General features: G+C 57.3%; 3 protein-coding genes across 18 annotated transcripts; 2 read left to right on the top strand and 1 right to left on the bottom strand.

Annotated features, from left to right (window-relative positions):
* Positions 1–182: 182 nt before the first annotated feature.
* On the bottom strand, positions 183–6,866 carry CREB3L4 (cAMP responsive element binding protein 3 like 4). 13 transcript variants are annotated; one of them, XM_019713339.3, is made up of 11 exons: positions 4,590–4,817; positions 3,984–4,158; positions 3,507–3,753; positions 3,232–3,353; positions 1,882–1,947; positions 1,669–1,764; positions 1,441–1,547; positions 1,250–1,318; positions 1,063–1,147; positions 787–883; positions 183–624 (listed from the first exon to the last, which is right to left on the bottom strand). In XM_019713339.3, the coding sequence occupies exons 1-11, from the start codon at positions 4,739–4,741 to the stop codon at positions 434–436; spliced, it is 1,407 nt and encodes a 468-aa protein (XP_019568898.2). In that variant the 5' UTR covers positions 4,742–4,817; the 3' UTR covers positions 183–433. The 13 variants fall into 13 exon arrangements, with proteins under 13 accessions (XP_019568898.2, XP_074174770.1, XP_088655753.1 ...); XM_074318669.2 differs by having other exon boundaries at positions 4,307–4,792; XM_088799627.1 differs by lacking the exon at positions 4,590–4,817 and adding an exon at positions 6,730–6,866 and having other exon boundaries at positions 3,232–3,753.
* An 818-nt stretch (positions 6,867–7,684) lies between these two features.
* On the top strand, positions 7,685–11,659 carry SLC39A1 (solute carrier family 39 member 1). 2 transcript variants are annotated; one of them, XM_019713328.3, is made up of 4 exons: positions 7,685–7,800; positions 8,491–8,709; positions 8,855–8,985; positions 10,053–11,659. In XM_019713328.3, the coding sequence occupies exons 2-4, from the start codon at positions 8,523–8,525 to the stop codon at positions 10,707–10,709; spliced, it is 975 nt and encodes a 324-aa protein (XP_019568887.1). In that variant the 5' UTR covers positions 7,685–7,800; positions 8,491–8,522; the 3' UTR covers positions 10,710–11,659. The 2 variants fall into 2 exon arrangements, with proteins under 2 accessions (XP_019568887.1, XP_074174774.1); XM_074318673.2 differs by having other exon boundaries at positions 7,719–7,950.
* Positions 11,660–12,148: 489 nt separating this feature from the next.
* On the top strand, positions 12,149–21,418 carry CRTC2 (CREB regulated transcription coactivator 2). 3 transcript variants are annotated; one of them, XM_088799620.1, is made up of 15 exons: positions 12,152–12,417; positions 15,134–15,235; positions 15,307–15,423; positions 15,932–15,993; positions 16,605–16,673; positions 16,817–16,920; positions 17,021–17,050; positions 17,222–17,286; positions 17,387–17,442; positions 17,565–17,809; positions 18,141–18,544; positions 19,739–20,008; positions 20,188–20,268; positions 20,464–20,650; positions 20,781–21,418. In XM_088799620.1, exons 1-15 carry the CDS (start codon positions 12,265–12,267, stop codon positions 20,999–21,001), a joined length of 2,166 nt encoding a protein of 721 aa, XP_088655746.1. In that variant the 5' UTR covers positions 12,152–12,264; the 3' UTR covers positions 21,002–21,418. The 3 variants fall into 3 exon arrangements, with proteins under 3 accessions (XP_074174928.2, XP_088655746.1, XP_074174929.2); XM_074318827.2 differs by lacking the exon at positions 20,188–20,268 and having other exon boundaries at positions 12,149–12,417; positions 15,307–15,425; positions 15,934–15,993; XM_074318828.2 differs by lacking the exons at positions 12,152–12,417; positions 20,188–20,268 and adding an exon at positions 12,584–12,701 and having other exon boundaries at positions 15,307–15,425; positions 15,934–15,993.
* The last annotated feature ends 289 nt before the right edge of the window (positions 21,419–21,707 follow it).

Here is a 21,707-nt window from a genome sequence, read left to right as displayed (position 1 = left end):
GCCGGTTCGACTCCCGCAAGGGATGGTGGGCTGCGCCCCCTGCAGCTAGCAACGGCAACTGGACCTGGAGCTGCGCTGTGCCCTCCACAACTAAGATTGAAAGGACAGCAACTTGACTTGGAAAAAAGGCCTGGAAGTACACACTGTTCCCCAATAAAATCTTAAAAAAAATACTTCGGGGATATGATTTCAGCAAAAAAACTTTATTTCTCAGCAAAAACTTCTGTTTCCCCTCAACCCTATCTCCAGAGAAGAAATAAAGTCACAGATACATAAAAGTATTTGAGGTGCCCTCTCTCATAGGCAGACTGGGCCTCAGGGTACAGACATGTAGAGCGTCCGGATGTCACTCTGACCCCTGAGGCCTGAGTGGGAAGCTAGGATTCCTCGTGATGGGCGCTGGGCCAGGAGGTGTTCAACCCCCGTGAGAACTTCACATCTCATCTGCAAGCAGCACAGTTCTCACCTGCCTGCCGGGGCTGGTCTGCCCTCCCTTCTCAGGCAGTGTCCTTGTTGAGCCATTTGCACCCTTGGCCCCAGGTGGCCCCCCCAATCTGGACTCTACAACTGAGGTCTCCCAATCTTCTGTCATGTCCTTGTGAGTCAGGATATTTCGGGAAATCACTGTGGGATGAAGGAAAGGGCAGTAGTAGAGTGCTCCCTTGGGTGGGGGGCCTAGACAGCAGCGGCCGGCCCTCCCTCGCTCCCTCCCATTCCTTGAGGACCCTGGGGAGCAGACCCCTATTTGCTCACTAGATAAACAGGCTTTCCCTGCCCTCGCCTCACCTCCGCCAGGCTGGTAATCCTTAGGCCCGGCTTCTGTTAGACCTTGAAAGGGGCTGAAACTGGGCAGGATGATGAGAGCCAGGGAAAACAGAAGGATCTGGGAGGAAGCAAAGAGACACTTGGGCTGCGGGGACAGTGACAGTGACAGAAGGGAGCAGAGGGCAGCGGGGGTCATCAGGTGGGAAGGTCGGTATGGCTTAGGAGTGGGTACGGGGTCGGGGTCGGAAGTGGCAGCGGGTGGTGGAGGTGGGGGAGACGGGACTAGGCTGACGGTACCAGAACACATGTGCTGGTCTGGGCAGCTTTGTTGGAGGTCTGCGTGATGACCATCTGCAGCTGGCGGAGCTGAGTGACCAGGGAGCTGGCACAGGAGGGAGGCTGGGTTAGACCTGGGACCCAGGGCCCTCGCGAGCGGGGAGCTGGGTGCTGCACCTTCCCCAGCGCACACAATGCTTTCACTCACACGTTGTGCCTCTCCAGCGCCTGGACTTTTTCCTGTAGTTTCTGGTTCTGTGCAGAGCAGGCAGCCACCCTACGGAGTGTGCAAAGGTGGGACGGGGTTCTGCCATCGTGTGAGTCCCTGACCTTGCCTGCCTGCTAAGGAGGGGCCCAGACCTGGCCCTCGCGGAGGCGGAAGCGCGAGCCCAAGCGCACCTGCTCTCCAGTCCGTCGATGTACTCTTTCTTGCGCCGCCGACTGTCCTGCGCCGACTGCTTGTTGCGGATTTTCCTCCTGACCTTCTTCAGGACCCTCTCCTCTGCCTGGGGGCCCAGGCTGTGTCAGTCCCAGCCCTTAACCGCCCCCACCTTCCCTGTGATCCTGGCTCCTCAGAGGCCACGGTGGGGCCACTGGGTTGGAACACCCTTTGGGGAAGCCTGTTACCTTGGTGAGGGGCAGGTGAGAGGGCAGGGAAACCCCTTCCTGAACCAGCAGACGCTTCTCCTCATCCGTCAGGAACAAGGCCTGGCAGGGCAGCTGCTGGGGGACCGGAGCAGATGAGAGTGGTGAGAGAGTCACCCCGTTTCCAGCACCCAGGCCTCTCCCCCTGCATGCCTTCTAGAGAGTGTTTCCCATTTGCACTGAGAAATAACTAACCATGAAACGAGGTGAGGGTGGGGACCTGAATTCAGGCAGGCTCTGGATGATGCCCAAAGGGACCTCCTGAGGCGGAGAAGGGAGAGAGGAGGTGGTTTTGTCAGCCTTTGCCCACCGACTGGACCTCAGCACACTGAGCAAGCTAGGGAGAGCCTGTCCCCGGCCACATCTCCCCGGACCGTAGGGGTATTTGAAGAGGACGTGGAGTAACTCACTAAGGTAGGGTTTGCTTATGCTTACCGCAGGCAAATCACTCACTGTCAGCCAATACCTTCATTTGGCAGTGTGTTATCCCGACCACAGGGCGCTCCCTGGGGCAGCGGCCCACTCTCACCTAGGGGCTGAGCCCCACATTTCAGACGAAAGCTCTGTCCCCTCCCAACTCCCTAAGGGTAACCAGACTGACCAACTTCTCATAACAGAGCACGTGGGGAGGTTCATGGGAGCCCACCAATGGAGTGACTCGTCCTTTTTGGAAGATTTATGCTTCACCTTGTGACTTAAGAGGAATTTGCTTTTGCTTTTGCTTTCACTCCCTGAACCATTCCTTCTGCCTCTGCCTCTTCCTGGTCTCCCTTCTTGCCCTGTGACTATTTGGTGGAACTGTTAGAGGGGTGTCCCTCCCAATCCTCCTAGTCAAAACCTCTGAGAATGAGGCCTGGGGTTTTTTTTTTTAAAGGACAGAACTATAAATTCCCCAGTGTTTTCAACGCACACTCAAGTTTAGAAGCATCAAATGTTTTAAGGTCCCTCAGCCCAAGATTCTGAGATGCTGGGCTCGGCTTCTGATCCCAGCTTCAATCCCAGATCGGCAGCAAGCCTAGAACCTGCTCCCTGCCTTTTGCACACAAGGAGTTCCTTCCAAGATAAAGGCAAGGCCCCCTCCTGTCTCCCACTGGAGGAACCAGCCCAGCCAGCCTTGGGAAGGCATGTGATATGTTCCCAGCTGCCCCAGGCAGAGGGTGCCTGCCGGACAGTGGTTCCAGTGGAAAGGTATTTGCAGTTGCTTCTCTGACACCCTATGCCCAGTGACCAGTTGGATTCCCAGGCGGCCTGTCCCATTTCCGCATCCTGACCCGAGGCTGAGACAATCCATAGCCCTGGCTGAGCAAACCACACCGAGTCCAGGCTTCTCCCTCACCCCACCTCCTGAATTGAGTCCTCGCCACCTTACCCCCCCCAAAGGTCTGTCTCCCTAGTCCTTTCCTGCTCTTAAATTGCCCACATCTCCCTGACCTTCAGGCCCAATGCCACAGCACTCAGGCATCAGTTTTCCCTCCCTGACCCCCACTGCGTGGGTATGTATGTGTGTATCAGGCAGGACTGGATCCAGCCAAGCCCGAGACTCACCAGGGTTGAAGGAGGCACTGGGTGTACAGCGCCTGCTCTGGGCATGATGTGGGCATGGACATCAAGGGGCAGCTCGCTGACCATGCAGGCATCCGGCACCATAAGTGGCGGGCTCCACTGATCTGAGGAGACAGGTGGCTGGGAGAAGAATTGGCGGGTACACCCTGCTGGCAGCAGGGCCTGGGGAGTGGCACAGGCTGGGGAGACCCTCTTAACCGCAGGGCTAAGGCAGGATCTGAAGGGTCTTGGTCCCCTTCCCACAGAACAATACTGACCTAGCTGGATGGAGATGAGCCCTACAGCTGGCCCAGCTTCCCCCTGCATCCTCTCCAGGGCCCCGGCCTCGTAGACAACCTCATAGAGGGTAGGGGAACTGGGAGCCTTGGCGGCAGGTGGACTGTCTGGGTGACCAGGGTCCTCGGAGATTTCACTGTCGCTGCCAGGAGATGCTTCTGAGCAGTACACTTCATTGGGGTCAATGAAAAGCTTCGGGAAATCTTCAGGCTCACTCTCCTGAAGACCCTGTATTAGAAGAGGGCATATGTGTGTACAGGGAAGAATTCTGCAAGTCCTTCCTGATATCAAACCTCGATCCTTCATACTTCAACTTAGTCCCTCCTGTTCTTGAACATGGAGATAGTTACTAGTTCACGTCTATTGTAGGAGCACTGTCTTCAGACCTCTGTCCAAGTGTGGGCTGAAACCTCTCAGAGCTGTGTCTTAACCCACACCCACTTCCATTTGTCACTCACACAGCCATGGCCCCCACTGGACTCCCAGGCTTGCAGCCCCTGTTCTTGCAGCCTAGTTACTGGGACCTCTGAAGGTGGACAGTGGAGTCCCCGCTCCAGGAAGGGTCCTGTTGAGAAGACATCATCCGGGGGCTCCAGCCACACATCCAGCAGGTCAGGGGTTCCGAAATCCATCCTGCGGGGAGGCATGTGGAGGCGTGGGGGAGAGCTGCAGGAGGATGATTGCTCCCCCCACAACAACACACACACACACACACACAGATTCTGGGTTCCTCTCGCTCCCTCTTCCATTATCCCCCTTCCTCACCTGTGCAGCCCCTCACCTGTCACCTGGAGATTTCGCCTCGGGCCTTATCTCTGTGGTTCAGATGAACAGGCCCCCGGGGTATTACCTGTTCCGAAGAGCCCAGCCCTGCCAAGCCAGTCTAGCCCGCTGACCGTCCCAAACAGTACACCTTTTCTTCTCTCCAGGATCTCGCATCCTGGACCTGCCCAGCCAAACCCCGCCCCCAGCCTTACACTAGGAACATGGGTTGCACCTAGGCGGGAACCACGGTAGGGGCGCTGACTCTGGGGGTGAAGAGGCTGAGCGTCCAGGAACCAGACCTGAGGAAAACGTCTATAGACAGCCTCGCCCTTTCTGCCTCAGTTTCTCCTAGTGATAGCAAATCTTCCTGAGGGTTTGGTGTCTCTTCAGGGAAAGATAGAGATGGCTGTGACTGGAGCACAGGACGCTTGAGAGCCTGTTCTCCGGCCATCAATTTTATAAGAGGGAGACCACCGCAGGAATGAAAACAAAGGAAAAAGTCAACAGGATTGCTCAAGATTTACGGAGGTACGCCCCCTCCACCCCGCACCCCGTCGCGCCCTGCCCACACTTGAGTCTGATTGGAAGATGAAGATGTAGAGGTTTTGATGGGCAGGGCATTGAGCCAATGGAATCACCCTCTCGAGGCCCGCTCCGACGTAACTGGTCAGAATAGGCTGCCGGAGAGGGAGTGAGGCCAATCGGGCCGGAGCATTTATTTGTCCCGCGGGGATTGGGTTCCGCGGGACCAAACGGAGGAGGGGAAGAGCCAGATGACTCGTAGGGAAGGGGGAAAGTTTCCGAGAGTGTGGGTAGCGGCTTGGTTTGGTTTCTCTTACCACGTGACTCGGAAGCCCAGGTTATTACCCAGGCGGGGAGTAAATAATCTGTTGACCCAAGTTAAGTGACAGAGCTTTGACTCAGCCGGCGGAAAGTCGCGCAATCGCGGGGTGTACAAATCCGTAATCTGTGCATTATGCTCTTAATGAAGAACAGCGGTTACACATACTCACTCACAGGACTGTTAACTAACGCAGGGACGCGGGTCTGGAAAACTACAAAATGTTAAAAAATCATTGGGGTGTGCTGTGGGAATTTGTCTTGTCGTTTACGTAAAATTCCCAACAACAGTGTATACCCTGCATTTGTATAGTTTACAAAATGTTTTCATACACATTGTTCTCTCATTTAATCCACAACAGTTCTGAGCTAGAGAGGGCAGGTAGTAGTTTACTAATTTTACCTATGAGAAGACAAAGATCTGTGACTGGAATGTAGTAATACCAAAACTCAAGATTTAAAAAAAAATTTTTTTTGCCTTGGTCTAGTGACTGATGACCCAGGAATTCACTTTAAATAAAATAATGGAGTTGTACTGATACAGGTATGATTTTCATCTGCCTGCCTCCCAGGTGTCCTTCAGATAAAAGGGAGCTGGGTGACTAAAGCAAGAAAGTTTGAGGTGTCGATCTGGAATTCAAATTGGTATCCTGTTGAAAATTTGAATTGGCTGAGAGTAATGACAGGAACAGGATCTAATATTTACTGAGTAGCTATTGCATGTTACTCAGATAATTCGCACAGAAAGTCACAGCTGGGAGAGAGAAGTTAAGTAACTTTCTCAAGGTTACTCTGTAAGTAGCTGAACAAAGATTTGGATGCCTGAGCCCATATCCTTTGTACTAAGCTATCTTGCTGGAGTTTTCTCAAATTTCTCAGCTCTGTCTTTCCTGCTCATCTCCCTGCGTCTTGCTCAAGTAATGAAAAGACAAAGCAGGCTTGGTAGATCAATGCCGAGCTCTGAGGAAAGGAGAGCTGTCCTTGATTAGATTTTTCCTAGAGCGAGAAAGGTTTCAAACTGCTTCCTTCAGGCTGCATGTGCAGAGATGATTAAGTGGAAAATACAGTCAGCTTCCATTAATGTTAGAAGTGGAAGGAAGCTTTGGTTATCATCTGCTAGTCTAACTTCCCTCTTCCAACCAACTTATCAAGCTCTGAAGAGGGAACATGATTTGCCTAAGATGAGACACCAAATTAAGGTATCGCGGGGACTAGTAGTACCCAGGTGTCCTGGCTCCCAATGCGTGATTCCTTGTTAATGTTACCAGTTATCAATAATCTGTCACAGACAGAAAGCATAATTTGTCACAAACCATAGAGCACACAATATTCTCTTAAATACTCTGGAGTCGCCTCTAACAGTAATTTTTATCTTTTAATTAAGAGATTAGAACAGCAATGATAATTATGACTAACTGATGAGACACCAGTACCCCATGTCACTTACATCCTGATCTTAAGAGTCCTATATGATTCCTTTCTCCTAGACCACCTCCCTCAAGACTCCCCATATTCCCCCTTTTCTTAAGGAAGTTACTTATCAGAGTCTTATCAGAGGCATCACTCTGTCCCTTCTTTAGGCAATGAGGCCTTTTTTACCTTTGCAAAAAAGAACAGGTTGAGCCCCCTCCTTATGTTCCTCCGTTGCAGCCTACCCTCCCATGAGGCTAGAAGACGATTCTGGTAACACAGGATGTGGGCCAAGAGGATCCAGGTGAAAGAAACAGGGAAGGTCCTGGGCTGAAAATACCTTGGCACATTCAAAGAACACAAAACAGAAAGGAGGCCAGCAGGGCTGGAGGGAGAGGCCTTGGAGAGTTCTTGGAGATGAGTTTGGAGGGAACCCAAGCCAGATGCCTTGAGGCAACGGTAAGGATGGTAAGTTGGAGTGCGCTGGGGGAGAAGCGTTTCACTGACAGGGGTTTCAGCACCCCAAGAGCTGGGTCCCACCCCTTCCTTTCCCACTTCAAGAAGGCTGAAGGCTGTAGAGAAGTCAGCTCAGGCCACTGGCAATCAGGAAGGGATGATTTTCAAGAGAAGCCCTCTCTTTGCTGTTTCCCTTTTCCAATTCTGCCTTGTCTTTTTTTTCCTCTCTTGTGGGTGCTGGCGAGGTAAGTCAAGCATGGGAGTCAGTCCTAAAAAGGGAACGCTCTCCCTTTGGCGCCAAGGAGCCCAGAGGGGATCTTGGAGTCTTCCAAGAGATGGATAAAAACACTTCGGTCAAGACCAGGCAGGTACACTCAGAGGAGCAGGGCGGAAGACCTGCGAATGCGCGGTGGGTATGGGGCACCAGCCTTGTCCGAGGGGTTTCTAGCTTCCTCTTTTAGAAGAGGAAGGCCTGGCCTCTACTTTCCTACCGTCCAGCTCCGGCCTGTCGGACCCCCACCACAGCGCCCCAGGCCCGAAGCCTCTAAATCCTCTCTCCAGCCCCTTCCCTTGCTTTCGCGCACTCCCCGCTCGTCCCCGCCTCCGCCTTGCTCCTGCTGCCCGTCTCTGATTGGCCCTAGATCACGTCATTCGTTGTCTGGCCCCGCCCTCCAGGCGCAGTCATTGGCAGCAGGGGGCGGGTACGCAGAGGCTGTAGGGGGAGGAGGAGCGCTGGGGAGGGGGTGGGAATTCCCGAACGTAGGCCGGAACCCAGCGGGTGCCATGTAGTGAGACCCTCGCGAGGTGAGTGTGGCTCCCTGGGAGTGGGACCCGGGTCGGACATCCAGGCCTCCCGGGAGCCGGAGTTCCGGATCCCACATTCTTGTGCTTCGAGGGACGCTGGCGGCCTCGGACCCCGCCTCCCGAAGCCTGGACTTGCAGACGCCGCCCTCAGTTGGGTGTCAGCCGGTCCCGGGACCCCAGACTCCTAGGGCCCTTCTTTAGTTTTCTACCCCGACGTCCCAGCCTGTGGCCTGAAGCGGTCGCTCTCTCTTTCGGGGGAATGGCGCTGGGGAAACGGGAGCGGGAGAGTGATCCAGCACCCGACCTCGCCTTGTTCAGACGGTCCACGAAGCGCCCCGCGCGACATCTCTCCACAGCCCGGCACCCCCTTAGCTTCATCCGTTCCTTCCTAGAGGGGGCCTGGCCTGTACTTTCCTACAGGACCCCAGCTCCCTGGTTCTCGGGGCTCCAGGTGAAAGGGTCCTCGTGCCTCAGTTTGCCCCTTGCTAGGCCCCTGAATAAGTCACTTGGAAGGGATCAAGCGAGAGGGGAAAGAAGAATGTTCCCAGTACAGGAGTGGATGAGTCACACCGGGTCGGGGAAGGTCAGAAAGTGGCCGGGGTGAGGGAGCCGCATTTGGAGACCAGCTCTCCCCCTTTCCTTGGCCCCATGTTTCCTTCCATGACCATTCCCGCACTCCTGTCTTCCCAGGTCTGAGAGTCACCGGAGCTGCCGCAGCCACCATGGGGCCCTGGGGAGAGCCAGAGCTCCTGGTGTGGCGCCCCGAGGCCGTAGCTTCGGAGCCCCTAATGCCTGTGGGATTGGAGCTGAAGTTGGGGGCCCTGCTGCTCCTGCTGGTGCTGACTCTGGTGTGCAGTCTGGTCCCCATCTGTGTGCTGCGCCGGCCCGGAGCGAATCCTGAAGCCTCAGGTAAGCTTCTCCTTTCCCTGCTGCCATGGGGCTGAGGAAGATGACCCGAGGAGGGGAGGCAAGAGTGACCATTGCTTGGGTTGGGGTCGTGGGGTTGGGAGGGGGTTCATTTGCTCATTCCCCTCTGTGCTTCACTCCTGCCCAGCCTCCCGCCAAAAAGTCCTGAGCCTAGTAAGCTGCTTTGCTGGGGGTGTCTTTCTGGCTACCTGTCTCCTGGACCTGTTGCCTGACTACCTGGCTGCCATAGATGAGGCCCTGGCAGCCCTGCACGTGACGGTGAGTGAGCATTGGCTGGCTGCACGTGGTGTATTCAACTGCACACCTCCAGGAGAGGTGGTGTGTATGGATCTCTTCTTGTGTCACTCCGTGTCATTGGCGTGTGACCCTATGAATTGTGACTTTTCGTCACAGGGCATAGGTCTTTCTGTGGGTTCCTTCCCCTAGTCCCTATGTGACCCCTATGTACCTTCTGAGACCGTGCGAGGAACCTGATGAGCAGGTGTGTGACCTAGTCTGTGGGTTTCTCACTTCCGGCCTCCAGGAAGTTATTGGCACTCCGAGAATCATCTTCACCCTCTTGCCACTTCCCCGAACGATTGGAAATAGAGGTCCCTACAGGCCTGGGAAGGGGAAGAGGCAACCCCAGGGGCCTGGCTTTGCTGACCAAAAAGGCTCAAGGAAGTAGGATGTGGGCAAGAGCAAGTCCAAAGTATGGGAAAGCGTCACGGGAAAAACGGAGACAGTTGGGTGGCGCGAGGCTCTTCCTCTAGTTCCCTAAGACTGAGGAAGTAACACTGGATGTAACCCTCTATGTGTCTGTGACTGACTGACCGGTGCCTCCTTGTGACCATGTGTAAGCCTGAGTGTCCCTGTGACAGTATGTGGCTCCATGTGTGGGCATTTGGGAAGGTGGGCCAATGTGTGACACTCTGTGTACGTCTACCTCAGTGACTCAACTGGGGATGGTTTTGTCCCTCACCCCCTGAAACATTCAGTTATGTCCAGACACATTTTGGTTGTCATATCTTAGGGAGGGAGGGCATTGCGCTGCTACTGGCATCTACTGGGTAGAAGCCAGGGACACAGGACAGCCCTCCCCAGCACAGAATTACGTAGCCCTAAATGTTACTAGTGACAAAGTTGAGAAATCTTGGTCTACATGTAACACTTGGGTGACACCAGAATCTGTGTGATTGTGTATCATTCTGTGTCTGTGTCACCAAGTGACTCTGAATCTTTGTGTGACTGACTGGCCCTGTGTCTGTGTGGGAGCCCAGGTCTAACGGGCTCCTCCCCATTCCTGGCCTGTCTCCCGAACTCCCTGCTGCCCGGTCTGCCCACAGCTCCAGTTCCCCCTACAAGAGTTCATCCTGGCCATGGGCTTCTTCCTGGTCCTGGTGATGGAGCAAATCACGCTGGCTTACAAGGAGCAGTCGGCGCCACCACCTCGAGAGGAGACGAGGGCTCTTCTGGGGACAGCGAATGGTGGGCCGCAGCACTGGCACGATGGGCCAGGCGTCCCCCCAGCAAGTGGAGCCCTGGCAGCCCCCTCTGCTCTGCGTGCCTGCGTCCTGGTCTTCTCCCTGGCCCTGCACTCGGTGTTCGAGGGGCTGGCAGTGGGGCTGCAGCGAGACCGGGCTCGGGCCATGGAGCTGTGCCTGGCTCTGCTGCTTCACAAAGGTGTCCTGGCAGTCAGCTTGTCCCTGCGGCTGCTGCAGAGCCACCTGCGAGCAAAGGTGGTGGCTGGCTGTGGCATTCTCTTCTCATGCATGACACCTCTGGGCATTGGGCTGGGTGCCGCTCTGGCAGAGTCGGCGGGGCCACTGCACCAGCTGGCCCAGTCTGTGCTGGAGGGCATGGCGGCTGGCACGTTTCTTTATATCACCTTCCTGGAAATCCTGCCCCAGGAGCTGGCCACTTCTGAGCAGAGGATCCTCAAGGTCATTCTGCTCCTATCAGGCTTTGCCCTACTCACTGGCCTGCTCTTCATCCAAGTCTAGGAGGCTCCAAGAGGAGCAGGGGAGGTTGGGTATGAGGTGCCCTTGACCCTCCTCCCCTCTTCAGGACTGGGGAAGGGAGGTATTGAGAACCAAAGAGTTCTCTGGGAGGTAGGGATGCAGCCTTTGCAACTATCTGACCAATGGAAGGGAGGTGGGCAGACGAGAGCCTGGCCCTGAGGCCCAAGGGACAAGGCATGGTCGAGTCACTAGAGACATGATCAAGGGACATTAGTATTGGGGAAGACACTGAGTGCTAGCTAGACTCGGGCAGACACTACACATAGGGACAAGCTGACACGGGGAGGCTGGAGGTGGGTACCTAGGTGTGGTGGGATGCAAGTATAGAGAGGCCAGAGTCAGCCATTCTGTGGTTCCTAGCCCATTTCAGCCCTGGCATTTGGAGTGGACCCCTCCTACTTTTCTTAGCTCCTATGCTCATATCTGTCTCCCTCTTCCCTTCTCCCAGGACACTAGTGCCAAGTGGCCTCTTCCTGCCAGCTTTGGTACCTTCTCTGGCTTCTCCAGTCCCGCTCACTCCTCTATTTTTAAAGTGCCAAATAAAATGCCCTCCGTCTTTCTCAAAGCACACTGATGGCACCTGCCCAGCACCTCCGTGAAGGGGGCCCTCTTGGTCTTTTAGTCCCAGGGTCTGGGGTGCTGGGTTTGCTGGGTTGGGGTCGGGGGAGGGTTGGCAGAGCTGCAGGCCCCCATACCACTGCAACACCCTAGAAATACAGGACATGGACATGGTGCCCCTACCCAGATGATAAATACAGAGCTGCCAAAACTTTTTTATACCAGAGGAGCCCAAGGGGGAAGGGAAAGCCTCACTCTCCCGGGGTTATTTTTTGGGGAGGTAAGGCTGTGCATATGGCCATATTCTCTAGAATCTATTTTACTTACTGACCTGTTTTGGGACATGTTACCCAAATAAAAGATGTTTCTATACATTTGTGCAGTATCTGATTCGTTTGTCTTGGGAAAGGGGTGGGCATATGGCCAGCCTGGGAGGCCTGTCCCAGATGTTTACAGCTGTTTTTGTATCCCTGGTCTCACTGTTTTCACTAGGCCCTTCTCGTCCCTTTCCCCGAAGATGGACAAAATTTTCCCTCTTTCGTTTCTTCCTTCTTCCCTCCCTGTCTCCACCCCTTCCATTTCCTCCCGTTTTCCTTTCCTCTCTCCTTAATACCTCTTCCCTTCGCGTTCCTAGGCTCGGGACCAATTTAGAACTACTTTTCCCAGCTTGCCGTGCGCCGGGAGGAGCTAAGAGGGAGGAGCAAAGTCCCCAGTTCCCGGGGTCCACAGGGCTGCTGGGAAGTGGTGTCCGTTTCCTCTCCGTACTGCGTGACCGAGGCTGTGAGAGAGTCACGTAAACAAACTACAATTCCCGGCAGTCCTCGCGCGCCACAGGTCAGGACTAGGCTGGGGCCGGGTTCGCGGTGCTCGCTGAGGCGGCGGCGGCGGCGGCGGCTACGGCTGGAAGAGCCGGGCGGGAGCCCGCGGCAGAGGCCGTGGCTTGTGTTGGGAGGGTGGCGCGGGGGGACGGAGGAGGAAGATGGCGACGTCGGGGGCGAACGGGCCCGGCTCGGCCACGGCCTCAGCTTCCAATCCGCGCAAGTTTAGTGAGAAGATCGCGCTGCAGAAGCAGCGTCAGGCCGAGGAGACGGCGGCCTTCGAGGAGGTGATGATGGACATCGGCTCCACCCGGGTGAGGGGCCGCGCCGGGGAGCGGAACGGAGCGGAGCAATTACGGAGCGGGGAGCTGAGAGGCGGGGCGGGGGCGGGAGCCGCGGCGGAGGAGGCGGAACGGGGCAGCGGACGCCGCCGTCTGGGAGGCGCGGGTGGAGGGCCGAGGGGCAGGAAGACGGGTTTTGCGGGGAGAGGCCGGCACACCGGAGGGGCTGGGGGCTTGGGGACGACGGGGGGCTGAGAAAGTGAGGCGGGAGTGGGCAGAGAGCGGAGCGGTCCCCTGGAGCCCGGCGGAGGTCGGAGGTGGGTGGTCCTGGCGCATCCCTGAGCCCTCGGGGCTGCGGTGAAGCGTCCCCGGTGTGGGTTACGGGGCGGGGGGATGGCCTGCGGGCCCTGGCCTGGCTCCTCCGAGCTGGCCCCTCCAACCTGGTCCCTCTGCTCTGTTGTGCCACTGTCGGCACTTCGGTGCCTCCGGGAAAGGGCCCCTTGAGTGGTTTGAACGGCAGCATTGGGTCTAGTGGGGCAGGAAGTCCCCTCCTGCGTCCCGTCCCTTTGCTTCCTTTTTCAAATACTTCTTGTGGTTTCCTGACGTGAATGAAGGTGAGGTCCATTGCTCACAGCCTGGTGGTGCTCGGTGTTTTGCCCTGGGAGCCTTGGAGAGAGAGAGGTAGGGCTTTGAGTCTCCAAAGCAAGACCCACTTGGCTACAGGCTGTGTGGAACCCGATGGTTTGCTGAGCCTTCTAGGGCAAGGGCTGCTCTGTGGGTCAGTTATGGGGTGGCCGGGAGGGTCTTCTCTGTGTAGGGAACATTCATTCCTAGGAGGTTCCAGAAAGAAGACATCCTGGCAGAGTTGCGTCTGAATCCCCTCTGGCCTTGCTTTCTGGCTCCCAGGACTGGATGTCAGAGGGAGCCAGGGGTGGGAGTTTGCCCAGCTGGTCTGCGGTCCTAATTTAGGGCAGCATTGTTCTCAAAACAGCAGGTGAGGATATTGCAAGGATCCCGCATGGCAGGGAGCTGGAAGGAATTTCAGGGGAGATGGTGGAACATAAATACCACATTTCGAAGTGCTTGCTCCTGGTTTGACACCGATTGCATCTGTCTATGACTGTGACTGTGGTTGTATTTTTGTGTGATTCCCTTGCCTGTGTGAAGTCTTTTTTGTGTTTGTTTCCCCTTTGCGTCTCTAGAGACCATGTGTCCTAGTTTGTGGGAGTCAGAGCAGAGCGAGTTAGGTGGGGAAGCAAATTGTGTGTGTGTGTGTGTGTGTGTGTGTGTGTACACGCGTGCCCCTAACCCCCGCTAACTGCCAGACTGGATCTAACTATTGACTGCTCCCCTGTAGGACCTTGTGATCATGGTGGGGGCAGAGGCAAGAAGGTGGGCCAGACACTGCCCTCCAGCTGACAGCAGAGGCCGGCCTGCCCTCTGGACTGTGATTCCAGCAGAGGCCTGGTGGGGTCTTAGGGCTTCTTTGTGCAAACAAAGAAAGGCTGGGAGAGACTCAGAGCTGAAGCCTTCCATCTGTGGAGTGCCTTGGTCTGTCAAAAGGTCCCCTTCACCTACCTTGCCCCTAGCTTCTCCGCTGCACATAAAAAGCCATGGACTTACTTGGGTAGGACCTGGGGCCCCAAGAGTCTCAAGCCCTGGGGCTCAGCCTGTTTGGCCAGCTGGGAGGGCTCACGTGAGGAAGATGGTCTTGGGGGCCTATATTGCTGCAGACTGGGGTTGTCATATATATTATTAGCAGTCCTGATGTGGCCCAAAGGTCAGCAGAGCGCCCACTGAACTCACTGGGCTGGCCTCCTGGAACAGACAGTTCCGATGTCGGCCTATGCACCACCATGTGTCCCCGGGAGCTCTTAGAATTTACCCCTCATCAGCTGCCCTGGGTCTGTTTGGCTGATGGCAGTGGCTGAGCCTCTCACAGAGGGACATGAGATCGGTAATCAGGCTGAAACCATGCCAGGCTGAGGGATGTGGTGTCTCTCTCCAGTGCCAGACTTACCTACCCGAAGTGGTGATGAAACTAGGGAGCGGGCCCTGGCCCAGACTGGAGTGGGCTTCTGTGCCCTCGCCCACCTCCGTCCTCAGGCTTCCCTGCCCATTCAGGGGCCTCAGGACTGAGTAGAAGTATGGGCCTTGGTTTTGGCTCTGTTGTTCTATCTCTGAGAGCCATCGTTCCTTAGACGTTTAGTTCGGGAGGTGTGGGCTCTGGGTAGCCTTCCCGCGGCTGGGCAGAGCCAGAAGCCTGTGCCCTCCAGTGTGGGCAGGAAAGAGGCTCGTAGGAATGGCTCTGTGGCATCCACCTGTGGCCTTTCCCTCCTCTTCCAATTAGCCCTGGAAGTATCTGGAAGGGACAGCAGAGGTGCCTAATAGACATCCCTCCCAGGAGTTAACTCATGTGACTAGCCTGGGGGCTCCTGGTGGCCCCTGAGGGACTCTGTTGAGGCTGATGCCAACTGGGCCAGAGTGCCAGGCTCTGCCTGGCAGGGTGGTGCAGGCATTAGTGATGTGGATGAGGGTAGGCTGCAGAAGAGCGAGGCGGATCGCTTGTGCCAGGTCTCCGTGGACCTTTTCCCCAGCACTGTTTTCTTGTTTTTCTTTTTCTGGCAGATCTCTCAAAAGCAGCAGCCACAGTAGCATATCCTGGAGACAGGGATGGCGAGGGTGGCCAAAGGAACAGGAAGAGTGCTCAGGCCCTCCCTGACATTCCCATTTGCCCTTCATGTCTCAGTTGCAGGCCCAAAAACTGCGGCTGGCATACACGAGGAGCTCCCATTACGGTGGTTCTCTGCCAGACGTGAACCAGATCGGCTGTGGTCTGGTTGAGTTCCAGGTGAGTGGACAGCAGCCCGGGGGGCGCAGGCCCTTTGGCTGCTCCCCATTGACTCACCTGTGTTCTGGCAGAGCCCCCTCCACTCACCTCTGGACTCATCCCGGAGCACGCGGCACCATGGGCTGGTGGAACGGGTACAGCGAGACCCCCGAAGAATGGTGTCCCCCCTCCGTCGCTACCCCCGCCACATATCCTTCCCTGAGGGTTGGGGGAGTCTGGAGGGTGGTGGGTCAGGGGCTTTCCTTTACCTAGCCTCCCAGGGGTGACCGCTTGGCCCAAGTGTGGGTGCTGGGTCCTGTGCCAGGGAGCGGCTGCTCTGGGGCCGTGCCCTCCATCTCTGGCTGGTTCTCACTGTCCTTACTCAGCTTGCTCTTCACTGCTGGAGGCTGGGCTCCCTGACACGTCTTCTGCTAACGAGGGTTTGGTTCCCTCCCCCTTGCGTTTCTGCCTTAGCTTCCGGTCTCGGACCTCCTTACACCATCTCCCCAAGCTCTGCCCAGATACGCTCCTATCTTTTTCCAAATCTGCTGGGCCTGACTCTGTCCTCTTGCATTCTCTGACATGATTGTTGCCCCTTGTCAGGAGGAGAAAGGTATTTGTTACTTGAAACGCCCCATCTGGTGCCTTCCTTCTGCTCCTCCGGTCTCTCGCCCACCCAAGCTCGCCTCACTCTCTTCCTTAACTGGTGCTGTTCACATTGACAGCTCTCCCTACAGCCCTGCCTACTTGTCACCCCCCCCGGAGTCCAGCTGGCGGAGGTGTGTGCGGGGCAGGCACATCCCCGGGCTGCTGTCTGACATGTCCTGGGTTGGGGTTGGGTTCGCTGGGCTAGGCTTTCCACAGTACCTCCTCCCCTAAGGGCAGGGCTGGGAGGGGTGGGGGCAGGTGGAGTAGGTGGTCAGAGTCCAGTCTTGGCTGTGTTGACACGGGTGGCCAAGCCTCCCAGTCCGACCAGGGCAGGACCAATGGTAACTGGCTAGCTGGTGTGTGTATGTAAGGGGCGGGGGGAGAATGGCCGCCTCCTGTCACGAGTGGGTGCCAGATGTAGTGTCCTGGCACTCAGATTCCTGCCCCCTCCCCCTGTTCCTCTCATCCCTAATGCTCATACCTGGCCGAGCTGCTGGGCTTCCAAGATTCCCATTTAGCTTGTCCTGGCAGATAGAAGTTGAGAGTTTCCAGATCTGCTAGGTGGATTGGGGGAGAGGGTTCATGGGTCACAAGTATTAGGAGAACCAGAAAGAAAGAGACCTGGTCCTGGGTGCCCAGCCCTGCCCACCTCCACCTCGGCTGCCCCACATTTTCCAGCCCCCATGCCTGCCTTCTGGTCTGTTGCTGGCCGCCCTCCTCATGACTTTGTTTTTCACCCCAGGACAATGCCCTGGGGCAGTTTCCCTGCAGAGAAGGGGCAGTTGTTCCGATTGCCATCAGCGCTTAACAGGTGACGGCCCTGGCTTTCTTTAGGCCACATCCCTGCTGTCTAGTTTCTGGGCCCTCCTCCCCCACCTCCACCCTGGCCCAGCCCAGCTCATCTTTCCCCTGGTGAGGAGGGCGTGGGCCGGCTCACCTCCATTGCCCCCTCAGGACAAGCTCTGACTCTGCCCTTCACACGAGCGTGATGAACCCCAGCCCTCAGAACACTTATCCAGGCCCGGTACCCCCCAGCATCCTGCCTGGCCGCCGTGCAGGTAGGTGCCCATGTCCCAGGCTCGGGAGTAGCCGTGGAGCTTCAGTTTGAAGCAGGTGGGCAAGTGGGCACTGCAGCCAACTCCACTGCATCCTTTGCAGGTTATCTGGACGGTGAAATGGACTCCAAAGGTATGTGCTCCTCACCACTTGTGGGTACTAAGTGCCAGGGAGTTTCGGGGCTGGTGCTGGTGGCTTTGTGCGGGGCCAGGGAGCGGGGCTCCCTCCCGCCTGCCTCTGCCGCCTGTCCTGCCTTCCTGGCGCCCCCTCCATCGCTCTCATGACTGGTCTTTCTCTTTTAAGTCCCTGCTATTGAGGAGAACTTGCTGGATGACAAGCATCTGCTGAAGCCCTGGGACGCCAAGAAGGTGGGCGTGGCCCCCTCTCCCTGGTCTCTCCTCGGGCAGGTCTCCAGGGGCCTCTGCCGAGCTCTGTCCTCATTGTCCACGTGCTTCCTTCTCCCCTCAGCTCTCCTCCTCCTCTTCCTCCTCCCGACCTCGGTCCTGTGAAGTCCCTGGAATTAAGTAAGCACCTTTATGAGGTTGGCTGGGGGGTGCGGGAGGGAGGGGAGGGACCTGGGAGCTGAGCTCCGCCCCCTCGACCACTGCCCCTCCGCTTACGTCTTTCGTTTCCTCTCCTTCCCCAGCATCTTCCCATCTCCTGACCAGCCTGCCAATGTGCCTGTCCTCCCGCCTGCCATGAACACGGGAGGCTCCCTACCCGACCTCACCAACCTGCACTTTCCGCCCCCTCTGCCCACCCCCCTGGACCCAGAGGAGACAGCCTACCCCAGCCTGAGTGGGGCCAACAGTACCTCCAATCTGACCCACACCATGACCCACCTGGGCATCAGCGGAGGCCTGGGCCTGGGCCCGGGCTATGATGTACCAGGTGAGCGGCTGTCCTGGCTGGAGAGCCCGCGGGACGGGGGGCGGGAGCACCTGGGATCATCCAGGGACGGTCGGTACCTGTCCATCAACTGCACCCCAGGAGTCTCTCCCTTCATTGTTCTGCCGGTGAGCACGGGTAAGTGTGGGTTTTTCCTGGAAAGAAAGTGGAGAGCAGCCCCCAAGTGGGCAGGGCCAACCTCACCGCCAGGGACAGTGTAGGAAGGACATCGTGTTGCCACTTCCATGGTCTGGTCACTGCTCCCCACGCTGGGCAGACGGGGCCCCATTCCCATAGTAATGTTGGCATCTCTGGTTTTTGTCTGTGCCTGCAGGACTCCATTCACCTCTCAGCCACCCGTCCTTGCAGTCCTCCCTAAGCAACCCCAACCTCCAGGCCTCCCTGAGCAGTCCTCAGCCCCAGCTCCAGGGCTCCCACAGTCACCCCTCCCTGCCCGCCTCCTCCTTGGCCCGCCACGCACTGCCCGGCACCTCCCTGGGTCACCCCTCGCTCAGTGCCCCAGCCCTCTCCTCCTCTACCTCCGCCTCCGCTTCCTCTCCTGTGCTGGGTGCCCCCCCTTACCCAGCTTCTACCCCTGGGGCCTCCCCCCGCCACCGCCGTGTGCCCCTCAGTCCCCTGAGTTTGCCCGCGGGCCCAGTCGACGCCAGAAGGCCCCAGCAGCAGCTGCCCAAACAGTTTTCGCCAACAATGTCACCCACTTTGTCTTCCATCACTCAGGTATGCGTGGCTGCCTTCCCCCGTGTCTGTCTCCTCCCCTCCTTTCCTCCAGCACCTCTTCCGCTTCCCTCTGTCCTCCTCGTCTCGTCTGTCCCCTCCGTGCATCCTCGACCTGCCCCATCTCTTACCCAGCCCGTCTCCTGTTGGCTTCAGAGCGCAAACCCTAAGGCTGAGCTTTCTGGTTCACGTCCTGGCTCCGCCTCTGACTAGCAGTGTCCTTGGACAGGGGTTTAGCTTCTGAGAGCCTCAGCGTCCTCCTTTGTAGAACAAGGATGGGCTTGTCAGGAGCCGAGGAGATCACATACGTCAAGCGCTCAGCACTGGGCCTCGCCCCGGCGCAGGCCTGCCGTGGGGTAGCTCATCCTTTCCCTTTGCTGCCTTTCTTGTTCCTGTCCTTTTCTTGTCTTTGTCTCTCGTGCCTCCATCCTGTCCCATCCCCTCTCCCATTTCCCTTCCTTCCTTCATAGCTTCATGGACTCAGACGCTCAGATCATGGAGCCCAGTCCCTTCATTTTACACACGAGACGGGCCCAGAGGGAAAGTGACTTTCCCAAGTTCACACCGCGTGTTAGGGAGACTTGGGACCAGAGCGAAAAACTCTTAGTGTAGGGCTTTTCCTCAAAGTTAAAATTTTTGGCTCTTTCCTCCTTCCCCATCCTTTTTTTTTTTGCTCCCTTTGTACCCCCTCTCCTCTACCCTCCTTGCTCCTCCTCCTCCCCCATTGCCCGTCCCCGGAATGTGTGTTCTGTGTTCCATCTGACTCAGGCCCCCTTTTCTGGAGGAAACACTGAGGCCAGGCCAGCAGGGCTCTGCGTCGTGGAGCCTGGAGTGAACCTAACTTCCCTGCTTTCCTCCTTTTCCTTCCTTCCTCTCGCGGCCTCTGGCCTTTCCCGGGCTTTAGAATAGCAGTTCTCAAGTTCAGTGATTACTAAGAATTGTCAAAGCACCGAAGTGTAGGCATAGCTGACGTCTGGCCTGGATCCAGAATTATTCCTGTGTTCGCCTCACTCAGTCGCTTTCATTCTGATAAGCGGCATTCAGTCTTTGTGCCCAGTTCCCGGGATGCCCATGGGAATGTTGGCAGGTTTGTGTTGAGGATGGTTGCAGCTTCGGAGGGTGGGAAGCCTGACCAAGAGTTCCTCCTGGGGGCACCCCGAAAGGTAAGCTTCCCCCTTTTTCCTTGCTTCTCCTTAGGGCGTCCCCCTGGACACCAGTAAGCTGCCCACTGACCAGCGGCTGCCTCCATATCCGTACAGCCCCCCAAGTCTGGTTCTGCCTGGCCAGCCCCCCACCCCAAAGCCTGTACAGCAGCCAGGGCTGCCCCCTCCTGCCTGCTCAGTGCAGCCCTCGGGGGGGCAGCCCCCAGGCAGGCAGCCGCACTATGGGACACTGTACCCACCCAGCTCCAGTGGGCATGGGCAGCAGTCTTACCACCGGCCAATGAGTGACTTCAGCCTGGGGAACGTGAGTACCCGGGTCCCTAGCTCTGAAGCAGGGGAGGGGCCTCGTGGATCGCTGGTGCCATCTCAGTTGGGACATCCAGGTGGGTGGGGCAGCTCCTCCCTCCCCCTGGGAACACGGCACTGCCGACTCAGGGCTCCTCTCTTCTGCACTTGAGCCCTCCTCCTGCCCCCGTCCCCCAGCTGTCTCTGCACAGCTTGTTCTTTGGGGCCTCCGGCTCTGACCCGTTGTCTTCCTCGCACGCACATGCTCGGTCCCAGCAGGTACGGTGCCCACACCCACTGGGGCCCATGCTTGCCTGTCACTCTGCTTGCTGCCATCTCGCTCGGTCTGCTTTTGTTTTGGGGGTGGGTTGGAGATTGTTGGGCCACGGGGATGTGTTAGCCGGGCTAGGCAGGGGCAGGCAGACACCCGTGTTCCAAGGCCCACTTCCTCAAGGTCTGTCTGTGTGTCCATAGCTGGAGCAGTTCAGCATGGAGAGCCCATCAACCAGCCTGGCATTGGATCCCGCTGGCTTTTCCGAAGGGTCTGGATTTTTAGGGGGTGAGGGACCAGTAGGTGGCCTCCAGGACCCCCATGCCCTCAACCACCAGAACTTGACCCACTGTTCCCGCCATGGCTCAGGGCCTAACATCATCCTCACAGGTGAGAGGTGTGGGTGGTGATGCAGGATGGAGGGAGGGAGACACACATTCGCTGGTACAGCAGGGAAATGGAGGGGTCCTGGCAGCTTCCCAGGGCGTGAGGTGCTCACCCGTCTCGCCTGCCCACACAGGAGACTCCTCCCCGGGCTTCTCTAAGGAGATTGCAGCAGCCCTGGCCGGAGTGCCCGGCTTCGAGGTGTCAGCAGCTGGGTTGGAGCTGGGGCTGGGGCTGGAGGAGGAGCTGCGCATGGAGCCCCTGGGCCTGGAAGGGCTCAACATGCTGAGCGACCCCTGTGCCCTGCTGCCCGATCCCGCTGTGGAGGACTCATTCCGCAGTGACCGGCTGCAGTGAGGGCACGCGTCCCCATCCCTCTTCTAGGCCCCGTGCCCCATCACTGTCCCTTCCTCCCTCCCCCCGGCCAGTAGAGACTCCACTCTCTGCCCCCAGACCCTCTTTCTAACATGAATGAGACAAAGCAAGGGGTTGGTCCAGGTGGCCCCTGAGTTCTGCACAAGGGGTGGGCCTGGGGGAGGCCAAGGGGGGGTCTAAAGCACTTGTAACTTTGAACCGTCTGTCTGGAGGTCAGAGCCTGTTGGAGAAAGCAGGGGGGGTAGAGGGGAGCCCCGGAGGCAGGGCTAGTCCGGATGCCTAGGGGTGGGCAGTGCCAGCCCCTCCTCACCACTCTTCCCCTTGCAATGGAGGAGAGAGCCAGAGTGGATATTATTTTTTATTAAATATATTATATGTTAATAAAAAAACCGTATTAAACTCGTGTGTGGTTGGCTACTGTTTTGGATACAGCTGGGGGTCTAGGGAAGGCTGGGGGCACAGGTCCTTTCATCTGTTAGGCTTTTTGCATCTTCTCAGCACCACTGTCATTTGGGGAGGGGCCCCCAGACTCAGAATGTAGACCCAGCTGTGGACATGGGGGTGCAGTGGATGTAAGTCCCCGTGGCAGCAGGGGTGCCTTCCCATCTGTCCAGGGGCTCGACTGGCCAGACAATCTGCTCTTCCTCAGCGCTGTGACCTGGCAGTGAGTCGGGTGAGGCCGCGACTG

Source organism: Rhinolophus sinicus, chromosome 7, assembly GCF_057876585.1.
Source record: "Rhinolophus sinicus isolate RSI-liver-muscle chromosome 7, RSI-T2T, whole genome shotgun sequence".
Classification (NCBI taxonomy): domain Eukaryota; kingdom Metazoa; phylum Chordata; class Mammalia; order Chiroptera; family Rhinolophidae; genus Rhinolophus; species Rhinolophus sinicus.
This window is presented reverse-complemented; position numbering and strand designations above follow the sequence as displayed.